At 38.6% G+C, this 20,949-nt stretch overlaps 1 protein-coding gene across 20 annotated transcripts in view; it reads right to left on the reverse strand.

Annotated features, from left to right (window-relative positions):
* Positions 1-610: 610 nt before the first annotated feature.
* TSPAN8 (tetraspanin 8) overlaps positions 611-20,949 on the reverse strand; it is a 253,327-nt gene continuing 232,988 nt past the window's right edge. For 18 of the 20 annotated variants that reach the window (XM_059936509.1, XM_059936508.1, XM_059936501.1 and 15 more), the window contains 6 exons: positions 20,518-20,592; positions 20,311-20,418; positions 16,267-16,401; positions 12,854-12,937; positions 7,668-8,293; positions 611-854 (listed from right to left, as the gene is read on the reverse strand). In XM_059936509.1, the coding sequence (XP_059792492.1) occupies positions 8,240-8,293; positions 12,854-12,937; positions 16,267-16,401; positions 20,311-20,418; positions 20,518-20,592 (456 nt within the window). In that variant the 3' untranslated portion in view covers positions 611-854; positions 7,668-8,239. Of the gene's footprint in view, positions 855-2,429; positions 2,559-7,667; positions 8,294-12,853; positions 12,938-16,266; positions 16,402-20,310; positions 20,419-20,517; positions 20,593-20,949 lie in introns of all 20 variants that reach the window. The other 2 variants (XM_059936504.1, XM_059936520.1) reach the window with 2 other exon arrangements.

Here is a 20,949-nt window from a genome sequence, read left to right on the forward strand (position 1 = left end):
CGCGCCGTGTGTTCTCCCGGGGAAGTTGTCCCTGGATCACGGGACCCTGGCAGTGGCGGGCTGCACAGGCTCCCGGGAGGGGCGGTGTGGAGAGTGACCTGTGCTCGCACACAGGCTTCTTGGTGGCGGCGTCAGCAGCCTTAGCGTCTCATGCCCGTCTCTGGGGTCCGCGCTGATAACTGCGGCTCGCGCCCGTCTCTGGCGCTCCTTTAAGCGGCACTCTTAATCCCCTCTCCTCGTGCACCAGGAAACAAAGAGGCAAGAAAAAGTCTCTTGCCTCTTTGGCAGTTCCAGACTTTTTCCCGGACTCCCTCCCGGCCAGCTGTGGCACACTAGTCCCTTCAGGCTGTGTTCACGCAACCAACCCCAGTCCTCTCCCTGCCACCCGACCGAAGCCCGAGCCTCAGCTCCCAGCCCCCGCCCGCCCCGGCAGGGGAGCAGACAAGCCTCTCGGGCTGGTGAGTGCTGGTCGGCACCGATCCTCTGTACGGGAATCTCTCCGCTTTGCCCTCCGCACCCCTGTTGCTGCATTCTCCTCCGTGGCTCTGAAGCTTCCCCCCCACCCACCCCCCGTCTCCACCAGTGAAGCGGCTTCCTAGCGTGTGGAAAGCTTTCCTCCTTCACAGCTCCCTCCCAGAGGTGCAGGTCCCGTCCCTATTCTTTGTCTCTGTTTTTTCTTTTTTCTTTTACCCTACCGAGGTACGTGGGGAGTGTCTTGCCTTTTGGGAGGTCTGAGGTCTTCTGCCAGCGTTCAGTAGGTGTTCTGTAGTTGTTCCACATGTAGATGTATTTCTGATGTATTTGTGCAGAGGAAGGTGATCACGTCTTACTCCTCCACCAGCTTGAAGGTCCCCCTATCAAAGAATGCAATTTTAAAACAAATATTCTTTCAACTTATACAGTGCTGTATGTCAATTATATCTTTAATAAAACTGGAAATAAAGAATCTAAGCCTAAAAAAAATAAAAATTAAAAATAAATATTCTTTCAAATGGGCATTGTTAGGGAGTTCTTCTTCCCCATATGTGATATTTCTTCCATATTCAGGGAGCTCTGTTAGTTTAACTCTGGAAGGCTCTCTTCATGCCCTTCTCAGCCCCTCTTCAACACCAAACTATCCTAGGAGCCTCCCCTCCCCAGGGGCGGTAGAGGGATTCATCTGATGGTAAATTGGAGATGAATAAACTGGGCTTAATTCCTCCTTTTCCCCTTTGGAAGCCAGCAAGTGTGTCAGATAGCTCACTTCATGGCCGAAGTTTATAGTTTGTGAAGTGTTATCTCAAACCCAACTTTTGGTGTATGTGCTTTGACACAGAAATAAAATTGAGAGTAGAATTTATAGACCCAAATAACACGTTAAGAGTATTCTTGCAGGGCTTGGACTCATGGACAATGGACTTGAATGTGTGGGGAGGGAATGACCCTTTGGCAGATCATAAAGCCTGACTTACACTGTGCCAAGAGGGGGTTTACCATGGTGTGATTGGAATTTAACTGCTGCAACTTGACCTTGGCAGGTGATTCCTACTTTTGGCAATTTTGTCCACAGGCTAGTGGCTGTTTCATAGAGGCAGAACTGTGCACATGGGTGGATTCATGCAAGTCTTCGGACCATGTAGGCCTCAGCAAAGAGACCTGGGGTGGGTTGAAGAGGTGCAGTTCTAATCTCAGGAAAAGTGTGTGCCATTAGCCCACCCTAAGCCAAATGCTGGAGGCTTTATAACACAGGCTGTTGCATCTTACTCCATAGGCACACCTGAGGCAGAGACTCAAGACTAAAAGACAGTCATTCCACATTAGACAGTAGAAGAAAGAATAATGTTTGCTGCTTTCAATGCAAGACTCTTGAGTCCTTTCCATGCTCCAGAACACTGGGGAGATAATAGCTATGAATTATCAGAGCCAGTCTTTACGAAGGCAGAACTTGATCAGCTGCCCCAAATTCACTCTGAAATAAGGATGAGATGGAATCTATGGAAGGCCTAATATTGAATTTATGAAGTTCAAGAGTAGAAAATATTTAAGAATGATTGGGTGTGTTTCAAGGTGATCCCGTTATTGTAGGTGGCATGCAGGTGCTCTGAGGGAACACGTTTGAGAAAATTTATGAAATTCAACAGCACACCAAAAATAGGTACTGTGGAGCAGAAACTGGTTCTCACTGGACTCGTCTAAACACATGGTTCTCAACTGCACAGCACATATAATCATCAATTAATTCAAAATCTCTAGGGATAGGAGCCAGGCATTGGTATTGAGATATCAACTTGGAATAAAGTATGTAAAGTGCCTAGCCTTGAACCTGGCAAGTAGCTGGCATCTTCTAAATAGATGTTGGTGCCTGCCCCAATTTCCTCCTCTGCACAATGTGGTCTTTCCTTTTCCTAGGACGACTGGGTAAATTACCCAAAGAATTTAAATGGTCTTACCAACATTTTTTTCACAACAGGTAATCCAACACTGCAGTTTAAATGCAGCCATCTCAGAAAAGCAGTTATTTTTCTTTGGAGACTTAGTAGTCTCATAATCCCAACATTGTTCCTTCATTTTCCCCTTCCCTGAATTAAAAAATACAAGTTTCTCAGTTCTTTAACCAGGACACACATTACTACCAACCATAAAGATATAGGATAATTACATGTAAGAGTAATCTGAGCAGTAGGGAAATAGAATTTCTGCTTTATATGTTTCAAATATATGCTGTTTCCAAGATATTTTTAGACTTTTTATGGCTGGATTCTTCCCAGGAAAGTTGGTTCTTCCATCAGAAATTTGCTCTTTCTATCTAAGGATTTTCAGATCTTTGGAAAGTACTTTCCAAAGTCCAGAATTTTAAACCACTGAGGGATAATTAATGAGGATAAAAAAGGTATTGGGGGTTTAGCCAGCATCGCACAAAGCCAGGCCCACAGCCTGACAGCTCCAGCTGCCAGACCCATGAGACTTTGCTTTTCCCAGGTCAACAAGTATTCACCGCATCCTAATGCTCATTATACACATTTGATATTCATTTTATTTCTGAGTACTTATTGGGCTTAGTTTTCTTGACTTGACTGTCTCTAGATTAAGAATTTTTTTTTTTTTTTGGTTATTAAAAAAAAGAGGTCCGATTGCCAGTTATGACGGCTTCCAGTTATGAACTTATTAATGATTTCTTGCATATTTATAACATTCCTGACCATTTCCATTTCAAATTTTGCCATGACCCTTAATCTGTTTTCCAAAATCACAATTTCTGCAGAGAACATGTTTTGTTGGAATCACTTGAAATAATGTCACAAATTACTCTTGGAGATATCATGAGCCAGGTGCAATGTCATGTTCGCCTCGTTTAGTTATTGCTCTTGGCTTTGCTGCAACTGATGCTCAGATTGTATTAAATAGACATGACTTATTTGGGTCTCACCTTACCGGCAAAGCTGACTGAGCTTTCTCTCCATTTGGTGTGTGCTGTTTAACATCACGATGATTCCTGGATTACATCCCTTTTCATTTACTGTCTGTCATTCCATGCGGCTCACTTCCTGGCTCATTATTCCTTTTCTGTCTTTTTGTTCCATAACTTAACATAATCTCTGGATAGCAGTCTTGGAAAGAGAGTCTGAGCAGATTTATCATTCTGTGGAGGAGCTGGTGTCAAAATCCATTTCAAAAATTCAGATCTTTGAAGATGAATTCCTTGATGGCCCCAAACTTTCTTTGAAGTGTAAAGAAGCTTCATAATCAAAACCAAAACTCGATAAGTGAGTATTTAAATGCTAATGCTAGGTCTACTTATTCTTAAAATGATGGTGATATTACAGCTACTAACTTTATTATGTACTAACTGTAGTATATGTTCTAAATATTTTGCATGCATTGATTGCCTCATTTAATCTCACAACAGCCCTATAGAGATTTCTTTTCATCCTTGGTTTTCCGATGAGGTACAGAGAAAGTAAGTAATATGTCCAAGATCACTCAATGACTAGATAGTTAAGCCATGATTGGAACTTGAACAAATCTGATTCCAGATTCTATAGCTCTTATCCACCACCTAGTGTAATAGAAAGAGGAGATCAAAGTGGTACTAAACAACTCTTCTCAGGAAAAAAGGACAGGATATTTTCATTTTCAGGTATCTTTTGGAGTCAGGTTAATTGGTCGTAAGTCATAGGACCTGTCAACTTTCATTTATGGATATGGCGATTTTAATGTCTTTAAAAATGCAAGCACTATTTCTTATTCTTTCATTTAATAAACATTGGTTGGATAAGCATCTGTCAGAAGGTACCATACTACTTGTGGGTAGTACATAAAGTTAAAAAAGACACATTTCTTGCCTCAATTGTTCCCAAAAAGACAAAAGCAGCAGGCATGGAAACAAAGGCTTGAAATACAGAGTGATACATGTTATGATGGGGGTGTGCACAAAGCATAAGGCTGAAGGAAAGGAGACCACTCAATTTGGGTTTATGGCAATATGTCAACATACTCTGATGTGCAGGTATTACCCTCAGCAATTTAGCTACTCTGGAAAGAATCTAAAACTGTTTCTTTAACAAATCAGCTTTTTTCCAAGAGATATACTACAGTGTTGTGTTTTAAGAATGTAAGCTGTGGAGTCAGGGTAGTTGAATTTGAATCCTGGCTCCATGAATTTCGGGCAACTTACTAAACCTCCCTGTGGCTCAGTTTCCTTACCTATAAAATGAGGATAATAATTTTAATAATGGAATTGTTGTGAGAATTGAATGAGTTAATACATGTGAATTCCTTAGAGCATTACCTGACATATAATACATATAATACTATATGTATTAAATATTTTTACTATAAATAAAAATATTGATAATCTATGAAAAATCTTTATAAACTAAGAATGGATAACTTTCTTCAAATGGACCAGGTATTATTAATGCGCCTCTAATATATTCTAGGTACCTTGCCAGGGTCTGGGGAACAAATTCAATTTAGGGGCTCAGGAACACCCAAGAAGCTTATAATAAAATGGAGGCAACAAAAAAAAAACTAGGCAAAATACATTAGAATAAGTGATATTTAAATATAAAGTGCTATGGGAAAATGCAGATGAATGGAAAAAATTAATTCAGTCCTGATAGATCCAGAAAAGCTTCACTGACATTTGAGCCAGACCTTGAAGGAATCCAACCAAATGATTACCAAGGTCATTCCTGGCATAGGGAGCAGCATGGCAAAGATATGAAGAGATAACAGAAGAAAAGAAAGTTGAAGGCTCATGAGGTGCTAGTGGAGCAGTGTCTGGAGATGAGCCAGGAAGAGGGGGATTAGTTCTTACTAAGAGCCTTGTAGTCAATTCCAAACTTGTGAGCGAGTAATATAACATGATAACATCTGCATTTTAGAAATATCATTCCTCTGGCAAAATGGGCAATGGATTTGAAGACAGTATAAAGTAGAAAAACTCATCAAGAGATTGTTGCAATGATCTTAGAGAGAAATGATGATGACCTGAACCAGGGCCATGATTAGGGGAAGAGGAAGAAAGAAGATACAATAGAAGTATCAACAAGGCAGAGTGACATGGTAGACATGGTAGATAAAGAGATGTTCTGTAGGATGTTTAGCCGCATCCCTGGCTTCTGCCCACTAGATACCAGTACCACTGCCCCTCTACCCCAGCTGTGACCACCCTTCAGACATTGTCAAATATCCCCTGAGGGGCAAATGGACCCAGGTAAGAACAACTGCTCTAAAGTCCTATCTCTAAATTGCTTTGAATATTCATCAAAGCAGAAAGAATCCAGGAAACTTCATATAATTTCACACGAAAATTTTAAATCTTAGTTATACTTTCCACAATTTTCATACCCTTTAATCAAAAAGCTCAACACCTGTGTGCTTGCTCTCTAAATCTCAAATTGCTATGGCAGTCTTCCCAGTCTGCTTAGTCCAATCCTTGCCTATCTCAGCTTTGCTTTGCATCAGAGGAAACTGCCTTTCCCAGGCTCCCTTGCTTTCTGGCGTCCAGGTGAGGTCAGCCAATGGAAGGCACTGTCAGAAGATTGGAGAGGGGAAGAAGGAAGAAACCACGGCACGTCTCTCTTTCTCTGTTCTGACAGTAGCCACTGAGTCACCTTCATGGCTTCCATTCCTGCTAGACAGTCCTTCTTCTGTGTCCCTGCCATGGTTCCATCTTCCACCAGGTGGCCTTAGATCCTGGTATCTGGTAACATTTTCTCTGTCCCTCCAGGCCTCCAAGTGGTAGCAACTTCCTACTGTTGCTAATCTCTGGTTTACCTTGCCGTCGCATTTGACTTCTTCCTTCTTCCATCACCTACCCGTGCGAGCAGTTGCTACGAACTAAACTGTGTCCCCCCTGCTCCCCAAATTCATATGTTTGGGCCCTAACCCTCAGTGTGGCTGTATTTGGAATAAGGAAGTAATTAAGGTTAAATGAGGTCAAAGGGTGAAGCCCAGATCTGATCGGATTGCTGTACTTTTAAGATGAGACACTAGAGAGCTCACTCTCTCTCCCTGTCTTGTGAGAACGAAGCAAGCAGGTGGCTGTCTGCGAGCGAGGAAGAGAGCCCTCACCAGGAATTGAATCTGCCAGGACCCTGATCTTGGACTCCCAGCCTCCAGAACTGTGAGAAGATTCATTTCTGTTGTTTAAGCCACCAGTCTGTCATATTTTGTTACAGCAGCCTGAGCTAACTAAAACAGCAGTTCCCTGTGTTATATTTCCATTATTTGTAATGGCTAGAGAGGTTTTGTTTCTCTGCCTACCCTGACTGACACAGTTCTTTACATCATTGATACCATAAAATATTTACCACGAACTATCTTAATATGTGCCTGACTATGCAAAAGGCATGTTCATATTCATTTCCTAATCTATTTCTTCCAAACACTCTGTAAGGTAGGGCAAAATGATACAACATAAGGAACACAAGTTTTGAGTCACTTGACTCAGTCACAACTCCTCTACTTACCAGCTGCATGACCCAAGAAAAGGTAGTTAATCTCATTAGACCCTGGTAGCCTCCTCTATTAAATGGGTCTAATAATAGTACTAACCTAAGAGGGTTATTCTGGATTAAATGAGTTACTCTATGCAATGTACTTACAATATTTTTAGGCATATAGTAAGCTCTCAATAAATCTAAATATTATTTTTAGCTACAATTTATTGAGTGCCTATTATGTGCCAAGCCCTGGGATAGGTACTAGGGACATAAAGACAAATAAGAAACAATCGATGTCTTCAAGGAGTTGCAGTATACTCACAGAGGCAAATACATAAACAGGTAATCATAATAAAATATGGCACGTTTATTAACAGACATATTCTGGGAAAGCCAAATAGAGCATGATCCACAGACAGGGTTTGAGAGGCAACTGTCAAGGTTTGAATCCCAGTTCTGCCAATTACTTACGGTTTGGCTCTGGGAAAATTACCTAACTCCTAGCTCCAACTCCAGCCGCCCCAGGGGGTAACATGAAGGGGTGTTCTGGTGTGCTGGAAATGCTCTATATCTTGATCTGGACAGCGCTTGCTATCCAGGTAGTGAATACTTAAGATTTGTTCACTTTATTGTGTGTATAGTATACCTTGATATAAAGTAAAATGTAAAAGTGCCTGTGAGAGCTACAAAGAGAAAAGCACTTATAACTATTTCCCAGAGGAAGATTCAGAGACGTACCAGAGATTCAATGGCTGGAAAGGCAGCATTCAGATCTTCTTGTCCTCACAACAGAGAGAAAAAGAAACACCATTAGTTGACACTGGCATAAACAGACAAGAGACGGTGACTCTTTTAGCTGGGCCACTCTCAACCTTCCAACATGAGGCTTAATTCGATCTTACCACCAATGGTTGATACATCATGCAAGACAGAGTGTGGCTTCTGAAAAGCCTAGATGCACTGCCTTAACTAACTATGGTCCTGTTACTTAGAGATTATTATTCCACTGGGTGGCTCCAGATGAATGCTTTAAGCACAGTACCACCTGAACACAATGATCAGACAGGAAAAAGCATCAGTGTAAACAATGTTACTTTTATTTTGAGGAAAAATGCACATTCATCTAATTTTCCTGTGTCCCTGAAATCTAAAATATGTTCAATATGACTGGAAGATCTCTGTGATCTAGCTAAATGACACATTTTAATAGGACAGCTGCTCTTAACACAGCACTCATATATTTAAAGTTACAAATCCGAAGCAAAATTTTAAAGGGGTTTGACCGATGATAACTTGACATATCCACAGACTTATTTCTTCCTGATCTGGCAGTACAGGACAAGAGAAAATATCAGACCAAGTACCTAGAAAATAAAATAACAGGATTAACATGGAATTTAAAGTAAAACACTAGAGATATTATAAATAAAAAGAACATTATATATGAAAAGATTCTGGCTACTGACAATTGTAATGTTATTTATCTAAGTCATCTCTCTTCCTGGGAAATGAGACACTCTAACATTCAGAAAACACTCAGTATTTTTGTGTTTCAATCAGGGTTTTCAGCTAGCAATCTGCCTCTAACTGGCCCTATCTGATTGTGCAGTAGCAGCTGGCACTGGAGCAACCCACCCTTTTGGAATACACACACCCCTCTGTAGGGCATGGCCATGGAACTCTGGAGAACTCAGGCCTCTGAGTCTAAAGATGCCTACTGCTTCTATGAAAAGCTTATAATCATCTGGTTTAGATCATCCACATAAAAATCAAGGAGTCTAGAATTTCTCTTGCCATATTTTTAGGCATCGCCAAGAGGAATGAAAGGAAAAGGAACTCTTTTCTTAAAAAGCTTCTAAATTGAAGGGGAATGGCATCATTCAGGAATTTCCTTTGAAGTGAACATGTACAGCTGAAAATCTGGGGCATAATTTCCATCTCATTAAGTGGCTCTCCCAAGAATGAGGGACCCCAGCACTTGCCCTAATCGGCTCTGAAGCTGGTGAGTGGCATGCTGTGGCTTTGATGTAGAAATGACAGAACCTGTGTGTATTGCAGATAGAAAGTTTCCTCTCCACCAGCCTCCTCTGAGGGGAGTCAGGGAGAGGATGAGATGCCATTTATGCTGAGTCATCTGTACGGAGATGTCCTGCTGACTAATTCTTTCCCGGAAATGCCTTTCAAATGAGAACTGCTGCCCAATATTTTTTCCTTCAAAAAAAAAAAAAAATATTGAGGGACTTCCCTGGCCATCCAGTGGTTAAGACTTCGCCTTCCATTGCAGGGGGTGCGGGCTCAATCCCTGGTCGGGGAGCTAAGATCCCACATGCCTCGTGGCCAAAAAACCAAAACATAAAACAGAAGCAATATTGTAACAAATTCAGTAAAGACTTTAAAAATAGTGCATATCAAAAAATCTTAAAAAAAAAAATACTGACATCAATTCTTTGCAAAAATAATGACTTTCATTCAGAATGTTCTAAAAGTCATTCTTTTTGAATGACCGGAGAAAATGTTACAATTTAGTCTTTTGCTTTGGTCCCAAGCCTTAAGTCTGGGAGATGAGTATCAGGAAAGAATAAAGAAAATGGGCAAAACAGTGGGATAAGGCAGCTATCATCTTTCACTGTCTCATCCTTGAAATAGAAGCTCAGCATGCGTCAGCAGACTAGATGGTTAATACCATACTTTCTTGCATTTCGCTGCCTCTGAAAAGAAAATGTATCATTGTTCGTAAAAATAGGTAATAATTAAAAGGGATTCATCTTATAGTAATGAATGCTAAGACTCAGGATAAACTTGCTAAGTAAGGTACACGTGCTCCCCATATTCTGAAGCCATCTAAAAAATGTAAAATTATTTTTTCTCTCTTTTAACTGCTCCATTCCTGGGACCATTCCTGGGTCCATTCCTGGGACCTCCTGTCAGGATAACTTTTATCCTACAAAGTGGTGACTATCAGTGTCAATGGCTTTTTTTTTTTTCTTAATTAAAGTGAGGAGAGAAAGTGCTGATCATTTTTTGTGCTTGTAAGTTGCTGTAGTCAAATAAGGAGAGATATGATAGTCTGGTTAATGCAGAAAAATGAGAATTCCAGTGTCTACAGATAACATTTTCTTACAAAATAAAGCATTTTGCATAGATTTCTAGCATCCTACTTGAGAAGAATTCCTCAGGTATATGTTCTTAACAGAGCCTCGACAATAACTATTGGCCATTCCATCAGAGCCTATGCCTAAACAGACTAACGCCAAAGGTGTAAACGTCAGAGGGTGGTTTTCTTCATATAATATTTTTCTATGGAGATAGTTTAAATGTATTTTCTGCAGGGAGATATTTGCTTCTGTTTGCTTCTTAAAAATATTTATTAGAAGTATTTTTCTGTCTATATATCTTTATGTTTTCTTGAATTTGAAGTGGGGGAACAGAGAATGTGGACGGGCCTAAGTGTTAGGCAACTAGTATTAAGACTGTAAGACAGACTGATGGACATTTTTTGGATACATTTTTATAGAATAGCTATCAAAAGACTATTTTCAGAGCTATTTTTTAAGTAAAAATGAGAGGGAATACAAAATGATTTTTCTTTCTCTTCAAATCCCAGAGAGATGGCAGATTTTCTACTGAGAGAGTGAATGAAAAAAAAATTTCAAACAGTTCTTTGAACCAACTATTTATCGTATCTACAAAAAGTCTAGAAATCACACTTAACTGGCATAACTTGAAATGGTTATATTTTGTGATATTACCATGTAAATTCTATACCTAAAAATTCCTCTATGAAAGGTTTTCAGTAAGGTATTTTCATATATATATATATATATGTATATCTTTAGAACAACCAATAGAATATCTAAATATATAACAAACACATGGAGTATACCAATTTCATAAAATACTGAAATGCTATTCCTCCTGTAATCTTATTTTCCATCAGATGTCTTTAGATTCTTGGCAATGTCTTTGGCTATGATATGAGAGACATCAATCTTCCCAGCTGATTATGTCTTTTTTTCCCCGGCTTTGCTTTTGAGAAGCTTCTTAAAAGCATCTGTGGGCTGTGGCCAAAGTCAATTGTCTGAATTTGAGTCTAAGATGGAATCTGACACTTACATTGACACTTACATTGAATACCTCAATTTTTTTTTTAATAAATTTATTTTATTTTTGGCTGTGTTGGGTCATTTTTGCTGCATGTGGGTTTTCTCTAGTTGTGGTGAGCAGGGGCTACTCTTGGTTGCGGTGCGCAGGCTTCTCATTGCAGTGGCTTCTCTTGCTGCAGAGCATGGACTCTAGACGCAAGGGTCTCATTAGTTGTGGCACATGGGCTCAGTAGTTGTGGCTCACAGGCTCTAGAGCACAGGCTCAGTAGTTGTGGCGCACGGGCTTAGTTGCTCCATGGCATGTGGGATCTTCCCAGACCAGGGCTCGAACCCGTGTTCCCTGCATTGGCAGACAGATTCTTAAACACTGTGCCACCAGGGAAGCCCTGAATACCTCATTTAAAGCTGGCTCATTTAAAGTCTAGTTTACCAACATATGTGTGTGTTTTAGTTTATGGATGTGTGAGTACATATGTGTGATTGCTCACTTACATCCACAGCCATTAACTCATATTTCTAAATTAGCATAAACCCAAAATACAAAGCAGAGAAACAAAGGACATTTTACAATGGGTAGAATTGAGAGAAACAGACCTAATACACAGCACCATTTGACTTTGGTCATATATCAGACATAAAGGAAGACAGCCGCATCTACCAACAGAAAATGCTTCATATTTGGACCTATTCGTTTGGGCTACAAGGAGGTCATGCTTAATAGCCCAATTTGCTGCTCATAGTTCCAGCCCTTTCTCTTATGGTTGGCTGAGAAATTCCACCGGTAACCTAAATGACCACTTAGGACACTAAATTGCTTCAATCTCAGCTAAAATTACTCTCTGACAGTGATGTGGCACAAGTAAGAGGTAAAAGCTACCAGAAAACCCAAGGAGAACATTGTACAATATTTTCATGAGAGTGAAGTAGAAGTCACTTAGCTGAGCAAACCAGCCCGCAGAGGCATTAACTAGGGAGACACCTCACATCGTTAGGATTCTTGCCAATGCCCTGACGTGGACTGGTGAGTGAATTTGACTCACTTGATATCTAAATTAGCAAGATCTGGGGTGATTACAAAAACACTTCCCTGAAATAGTTTTATTTCATCTTTTTGCAAAGAATTTCAGGCCACGTTTAAAAAAAAAAAAAAAATCCTTCAGGTTCTGAAAACACCATGCCAGAAGAGTGTAGCAAGATAAAAATCCTATACAGGATTTTTTTTTCAAAGTCAATAATCAAATTGATGAGAGTAAATGCAGAAACCTCAAGCAGAGTGTCCTTAAAAACTTCTCCAAGTGAGTCCATAGTCCTCACAGTGAGAAAATCAAAGTCAACTGTCTAGTTTTTAGAACTTGTTAGGTTTCTCTAGACTAGAATAGCAGGAAAACAGTTCTCCACACTCTTGAGCTCGGTTTTTATTTTCTGTTTCAAAATCAGAAAGAGAGATAAAAACTTGTAAAGCTTGTGTTTTCGTTTTGTTTGGTGCTTCTTCTAACTTCAGGAAACATTAACCCTTGTGCTAGTTTTCAATGGGAAAAGGATATCTGGGACTAAGAACTGTGTGGAAATTAATTCAACTTCTTCCCCCAGGAGAGAGATCATTCAGAAATAACAGCTTCTGCCCTGCCAATTTCCTAAGACTATAATCCCCTCCCCAGACCCAAGGCCAGTAGAGGCAGATGCTGGGCCTTGGGCACTTGGTACCCAGTGCTTTTCTGAAGCACCTGGTTTTTATTTGGCTCTTCATAAATATTTGTTAGAAAAATTAATGAGAAAACAAGGGAATAAACAAAGAATTAATAATGCAAGATAATACTATACCTCAACAGCTGCAAGTCCAAACGCTAGCCCAATAACTATGGAAAGACGTCTTGAAAATAAGCCTCTTAGCAAAGAAAAGCATGACTGTTAAAAACATTAAAAAATTACTTTTAGTCAAATTTTGACCTTATTTTAGTACAGTACAAATTTTTATTTATTGGGTTAACTTTTTACATTGCTATCAAGGAACATACTCAACAGAAAGGAACTGGATTATTCCGGCCACTCCAAGCTCCTTCCCGCCTCCGAAAGGTTATAAGTGTTGTGGTTTGTTCATACATTAGGAAGCATTTGAGGAACAAAGTTTTGCTTCAACTACCTAATTACTGAATCTAGGGCTATTTAGTTATAAATACTCATTTTATCCTAACTTCTGATTGTTCATTTTAGAGCTGTTATCACCTTGACTGTATTTTTTAGGTTTGTAACCTGCAGCAGAGAGTTCCCTGGTTGAGGTTTCAGCTAATTATAGTGTAGATTTTCATTTTTTAAAAAGATTTTTTTAAAAATTTTTATTTATTTTTTGGCATGTTGGGTCTTCGTTGCTGTTCACGGGCTTTCTCTAGTTGCAGCGAGCAGGGGCTACTGTTTGTTGTGGTGCACAGGCTTCTCATTGCAGTGGCTTCTCTTGTTGCGAAGCACAAGCTCTAGGCATGCGGGCTTCAGTAGTGGTGGCACATGGGCTCAGTAGTTGTGGCTCGTGGACTCTAGAGCACAGGCTCAGTAGTTGTGGTGCACAGGCTTAGTTGCTCCATGGCATGTGGCATCTTCCTGGACCAGAGATCGAACCCGTGTTCCCTGCATTGGCAGGTGGATTCTTAACCACTGAGCCACCAGGGAAGTCCCTACATTTTCATTTTTAAAAGAAGGTTTTTTTCAAAAATCCCTTAATATGTGTCAGGGTTATTTTTACCTTAAAAAGGAAAAAAAAATCATTATGTCCACTGTTATGCTCTTAGTTTAGACAAAAAATAGACTTTAGAAATTTGTCTCTTTGCCACATTTTAAAAAATTTATTCAAACCGGCATGAAATTTCAAGCTTAACATATTTTAGACCAGACCTAAAAATTTCAACAATTGTAAATTATATGAATAATTTTAAAAATGGAAAAATAATATACAATGTAATAGTGTTATTGTCCGTATTGCCAGAAAATATAACCTCCCTATGATGGTCTTATATGTGCAAAGGGCTAACAAAATATTGCTATTTGTTAAATAAAATAAAAGTTCTCCGTGAGGTTAAGACAGTCTCTTCCCCTTCATTCCTGAATGTAATGGGTTTCTCCATTCTCATCTGATCCAAAGTGGTAAACATTAGAGGAAATTATTACATCATCTAAGATTAACTATGAGATTAATGGTATCTACTGAGTCACATTCATTATATTTTAGGGGTTTTCTCCCCCCTTCCCCCTCTAGATAACCAGGTTATCTTGGCAAAAGGGAGGGGAAAAAAGAAATGTGAATTATGGCCATTCCAGATTTCTTATTTTTCCAGACTTCTTGCAAGTGACACAAGGCAGATGGAAGTCTTTCATGAATTTATGATCTTCCTTTTGGGAAACTGGTGCAGCTATAAGTCTATCTTCAGCTGAATTATGTGTGAATTTGGAGGGAATATCTATTATTTTTCAGGATAATGCTAGGGCGTTTCAAAATCTATCCTGTGGAAACACATCTTTGAGTTGAATCTTTAACAGGACACAGATAGCAATCTACAATTTAATTTACTAATTTCCTCATTATCCTAAGTGGAAACTATATTTGTTTACACCACAGTTACTTCCCCTCCTCCTTGTGGATATTGTGTCACTAAAATTACATAGAGAGGAGAGCAGGGAGGAATATAAAAATTAATAATGAAAAATTTGAGTGATATTACTTTGATGATGAAAAGACATGGTAGCTCTGTAATCTGGTAGATAACTTCTCCCCCATGTGTTACTTTAAATACTAGTAACAGCAATTTCCCTTCAGAACAGTCGCCATTATTTTGATAAAATTAGTAAAAGGGATGTGATAGTCAACAGGTGAGACGTTTCCCCTGAGATACTTTCTATTTCCTAATATATAATTAACCTAAGTAGCCATTACTAAACCAATGCTAGATTGAACATACTCTTTAGGGATTATAGAAATTAACTCACTGAACTATAATAGCTTTCATGTATCTCTCTCTCATCTAGACTATAATCTCCTAGAGGGTCCACAAGCACGTCTGATTCCAGCAAGGGTCTGTCTGACACCTAGTAGGCAGTGAAGAATAACAGCAAATAAATGAAACATTAATATCAACTGTCATTTTTGTACACTCTCCTCCCAGGCAGAAGGAACAAATTATGTAACGCCCTATGGTAAGAGACATATCATGTCCTGCAGGAAGCTGTATCTTGAACCCCAAAGACTAAGTTAAATGGGGTCTCATCGTATCTTGTGCCTGGTCCTATCCAAGAAATACCAATAGTTCATTGGATTGAAGTTGCCTAATTATCTTTCTCTCTCTCTTCCCTATTAGAGCATTCACTCTGTGAGTGCAGACATTGCACCCTATTTAGGAATGGATCTCCAGCAGCTGGTAAAAGGCCAATACATAGGAAGTGGTCAATAAATATTTGATGAATTAAGCAATAATAAGAAATATAACATCCACATATTAACATTCACAAGTGACATAAATATGCCATCTACAACACATGAAAGACAAACCTAAGTTTTTCTTTTTCTTTTTTTTTTTTTGGCTGTGCCAAGTGGCAAGCGGGATCTTAGTTCCCAGACCAGGGATGTGCCCCCTGCAGTGGAAGCATGGAGTCGTAACCACTGGACCACCAGGGAAGTCCCCCAAGTTTTTCAATTGACTTTAAAGACATGAGGCAACTTCTCAATTGGAGCAATAATTAGGCAAATTGGTAGGTACACTTAACAACCAGAGCAGAAACCTCTAAAGCCCAAGTTATTTCTTTACACCCAACACAATTACTTGAGAAAGAGAAACTTTGATTAGAAAAAGAAAGCTTTACTTTGAAAATTAAAGTGAAAATATAGATTTCTAAGGCCTATGTTAAAATAGAAAAATAGAGGAGAATAATGATTAAAGTCACCAAAGAGAGGACAAAATAAACTTTTATCTGTTAGCTTGTACTTTGCCTCCCGTTGCAGTAGAATGTTTCTTTGATCTACTAAAGTTGAATTTAAATGATGCCAGACTCAGAGAAGAAATAAAATACTTTCATTTTTTATATCTACTTTTATCTTTAAATAAGGATTTCTTTTTTATTTGGGAAATTCCTGGGACTTTTATATCATGATTCCCATTGTAATTGCTGCAATTTAATATTTTGTAAAGACTTTCATTGTGGAAAAAAAAAAAAAACCAGAAGCACTTACTGTGCCAAATTTGATTTGTTCTCACCTGTTTGTAAATAGTTTTTCCATCATACATTGTACAAGAAGAATCTGATGCACTTGGACATTCACATGACTTGTAATAGTATTGAAAATTATTTCCCCAATCAGAAGCTCCATTGATCAAACCACAACATTTTAACTGTTTGATGAAAAGTAGATATGAAAAAGTCACGAGAGAAGACAAAAACATTGTCAATACATTGAATCACATTCTTCTGAAACCACTATTAAGATGTTTCTTATACTAGAATATCGTGTAAGTCACCTCACCTAACTCCCTGAATGAAGAAACAAAAATGAAGGAATCTTCCATTTTGGTCTTCATATTAATGAAGGAAAAAATAGAGTTTCAGATGCAAAAGTCTGAAGAACTTGGAGAGAATATAAAAAACTCACCTTCTAGTTTTTAATGACAAAAGAGAGGGGCAGAATCAGATTTATGCTTCTTAGGTCTTAGAAAAGAAGCTTCCAGAGAGTTCATGAGAGAGTCAAGGTCTCTTTAAAGAACTTTTACTCAAAAAAGATGAGAGGTTTAAAAAGTGAAATTTCTATCTCATGACCTTTGATCACTTTTGGAGGAGAGGGGGAAAAGAATGAGAGGCATCTCAAAGGCTAGAGAAGATGCTTAGTGGGCCTTCCATGAGACTGAATTTTACACGGACATCTGTAAAACAGCTAAGGGGTGAAAATGATGAATGAAACTCTTAGAATAATGTCAGGAAGGTTAAGGCTCAAAATAAACCAAAACATGGGGAAACACTAAGGAAAGTTGTGGTCATGTTTGGTTAAGTAAAACAAGAAAGGGATAAGCCCAATGACTCAGAGTAATGGCACATAATACTATTAGATGAAAGAGAGAGGTCATTATCTCATCTTGTCCTATTTGCTTTAATTAGAGAGAAAACTTCTCATGCAGAAAGGTAGAAAAAAATTGAAGAAAATAGAACCAAGATTGGGTGTTTTTCTAAGGCTCAAATGCATTGCAATGGTAGGCTATTGAAAGGACTTTCACTTACTTGCTGGGTGACCACTTTACCCATGTTACTTAAACCTCTCTGTGCCACAGTTTCTTCATCTGTAAAATACAGATAATAATAGTCGCTAATGATAGTATCTAATTCATAGAGTTGTTGGAAAGATAAAAATAGAATACCCATGTGAAGATATGAAGTGTTTAGCCCAATGCCCAGCTTATAGAAAGTGCTCAACACATGTTAACTGTTATCATTGTTGTTTTTGTTTTGTGTTTATTGTTGTTGTTTCCTTTGTGCTCTCACATGAACGTGATCTGTTCAACATTGATATCAGTACTTTAGATAACGTTATAGGAAGTATCTTTTCAACTCTGTAGTTGATACAGAGCTGGGAGTGATGATTAATACATTGGAGAACAAAATGGAGTTCCAAAAGTAGTTCAAACAATGGACTTAAACTAACAGGTTCAACTGTGGCAGATATAAAGTCTTGTGCTTTAGCTCAAAGATTTACTTGCACAAACGTATGACTCATTAGACATTCACGAGACAAAGAGCTGGAGATTTCTGATGGTCTCAAGGTCAATCAATATTAGCAAAGAGAGTAATCTTGAAACAACCTCCTTTCTTGTTTCCATGGTAGACATAATTAATTGCTCAATCTTTCTGATTAAATAATATTGAATGATATTGATACAGACACTCCAGATCAAAAAGAATATGTCCCACTTTATACACTCACAGATCAATCCATTTTTGGAATACAGTATTCCTTAGGGAGGTATAGAGATAAACTTACAGAAGACAGAGCAGGAGGTAGAAAGGCTAAACTTGGTATAATATCTAGTCACCAGATCAGATGTGGGAGCAGGTGGGGAAGAGGTTGGTCAGGATGCATTGAAAGTGTGATAGCAGTTGGATGAACAAGTCACTGTTCAGCGAATGATACAACAATCTCTAGACAAGTAGTCATCACTAAGAATTCAAGAGAGGCACATTCCACTAGTACGTTAGCAGAGAATTTCTGTGGGAATTCCCTGAAAACCAAAAAGAAAGCCACTTAGTATCTACAAATGGTCTATGTGTGATGGGGCCCCAGGTCACCCAGCCAGAGTTTGGGGTAGGATTCTTTTTCCAAAGAGGCATTACTAAAAAAAAGAAAAGAAAATCCTTGTGGATATACATTTAAAACAAACAAACAAACAAAAACAGAATAGACAATAAAAGAGAACCTGGGAACCCAAGGAGCTTCAGGCACAGAATTTGTGTACAAGAGCAGAAGTAATTCAGAATTGTGCTACATCAAACAGAACATTTAAAACCCTATGGTTGGCACTAAGACCTTGGATACCAGGGACAACGTGCAACAAGTGTGATGCAGGACCCAACCCAGAGACCCACTGGTTACCTGTAGTACATTTTGTCCTAGATTAGCAAGCAGGGAAGATTAAGGAGGCTTGGTCCCACCCAGTGGAGAAACTGAGTTGCCTAAATTCTCCTGCTTTTAAACGTGGATTAATCTGGACTCTAAAGTGGGAATAATCCTGGAGGAGAGAGGATCAAGGAATACAGCTCTGGGGGAGCTAGGAAAAACACAACACAGAGGAAGTTAAACAGAGACTAACTCATATCAGGTTTCAGCTCCTGGAAATGATGCTTTAAGCAGAATTTTTACAAGCTGGGGTCTATACTCTGGGAAGTACTCTGGGAAAAATGTCATCTGATAAATAGTTCAAGAAACAAGTTCAAAGTCAAAGCTTTTAGAAGTCATACAAGAAGCCATTTTCAAAAAAAAATTGCACTATTTAGAAGTAGATTTTCTTTTTCCTCTGAAATTCCAGAAGGAAGAACTAAGACTAAATGATATAAATTCTAGGAAGGAAGATTTTGTTTCAAATTAAGAAAGAACACATTAATCATCAGACTTAGATGTAAAGGGAATGGGATGGAATGGGCAAAATTGTGCAAACTTTCAGCTCTTTAATATTTAATTAGAGGGTGGATGAACATAAACATAAAATACTTCAATTAATGAGAAGTCAGGTTAAATGTCCTGTAAAATCTAGCTCCCCTCTAAGATTAGGAGGATTTCTATGACATACGTGAAATAAATGCTACATGTAGTTAATATGATGGAAATTCTGAGTAAAGAAGGTGTGGGTGGGAGGAGTTTCACAGAGCAATACTTTAGTCAAACCTCAAAGCACATGTAGTATTTGTAAAGAAAGAAAAGTAGTAAGTACATTCCAAGGATGAGGAATGATGCAAAGGCAGGAAGGCAGATTTGTTTAAGAGATCCTGAGAAAACATACCTGGCTGGACTAGAGTGCTTTCTTCATGGAGTAGTGTTTAGTAAAGTTAAAATATTAGGTAGGATCCAGATAGTAGAATACCTTCAATACCTGCCCAAATTTTGACTTTACTCTGAAGACAGTGAAGTAGCCAAAGCAAATACATGCATACATATATACGGGAAAGGCTACTGTACTGATTAAAAAGAATTAGTGAGTCAGACAGATCTGCATTCAAATTCCAACCCCATCACTTGTTAGCTGTCAGACCTCTGAAGTCGTAATCCCCTCATCTGTCTAATAAAGATAATGAGGATAAAGATATTATCCATCTCATAGAGTTGTTGTGAGAATTATATGAGCTACTGCATGTAAATCTGGTACATACTAAGTAGCAATAAATGATAGCTATAATTAATTTTATGAGAGAAGGGTGGGCATGGAGGCAGAGAAGGAGAGAGAGAGAAACTCCAAGCATCCCAAACACACTATCCTTCTAAATGGTAAATATTAAAACCCTTATTGATCTGGCTCAATCGAGGCTTAATCTTTCATAAACATATCTTCTTAATCTCTGTCCTAAGCTGCCTCAGAACTTCGTAAGAAGGTGGAAAAAAAATTAGAAATATTCCTGGATTTTTCTTATGGCATAGTGACAGAATAATCAGTCAAAATCTGCAGAAGGGAGAGACATTTTTCAATCTTTAAAGAATACACCTGTTAAAAATTAAGTAAACAGAGAACTATGTCCAACTCTCCAGATAACTTACAAATTCTAATTACCTCTTCTTGAATTTCAGAAAAGGCTTCCTGGAATAGTTTTCCATTTTCATTTGTTGCACTCAAAAGATGTACATTAGTCTGGAGAGTCTCATTCAGAGCACGTTCAGTCTGAAAATTGAAAAGTATTGTTAAATTATTCATGCCAGAAGGTAGCATGTCAATTTTTCAGACTTTTCCAAGATTATTAAGTATCATACGTGTACACACCTTAGATTTGTTAGTAGCTCCTAGGATACCTGCCACCACTTGCAGAAGTAGGATCAGAATCAATCCTATGAAAAACTGAAAGAAAAGAAGAGGAATACATATTACCCCCAGTACATTCAGTAACATCTAGGGGCATTTTGGCACCATACTTCTTTCTGCAGTTGGGATCATATTACAGTTGGAGTATTAACCATGCTCTTCATTTACTCCATCCTTTGCCTCAAGAATCAAAGTTGGGGTCATTACTACTCAGAAACATTTTCTCCAAAGACTGACTAAGGAAAATGGTTAAAACTAAAATCGACTGATAGGACTGTATGCATCGGTATGATGTTGAATGGAGGGAAGTTTGAAAACTTAGATGAAGTTATTTGCATATGATCTTTCTCGTCCTTCATCAAACACAAAGTCAAACTTCAAGACAAACTTCAG

This window comes from Balaenoptera ricei, chromosome 10 (genome assembly GCF_028023285.1).
Source record: "Balaenoptera ricei isolate mBalRic1 chromosome 10, mBalRic1.hap2, whole genome shotgun sequence".
Taxonomy (NCBI): Eukaryota; Metazoa; Chordata; class Mammalia; order Artiodactyla; family Balaenopteridae; genus Balaenoptera; species Balaenoptera ricei.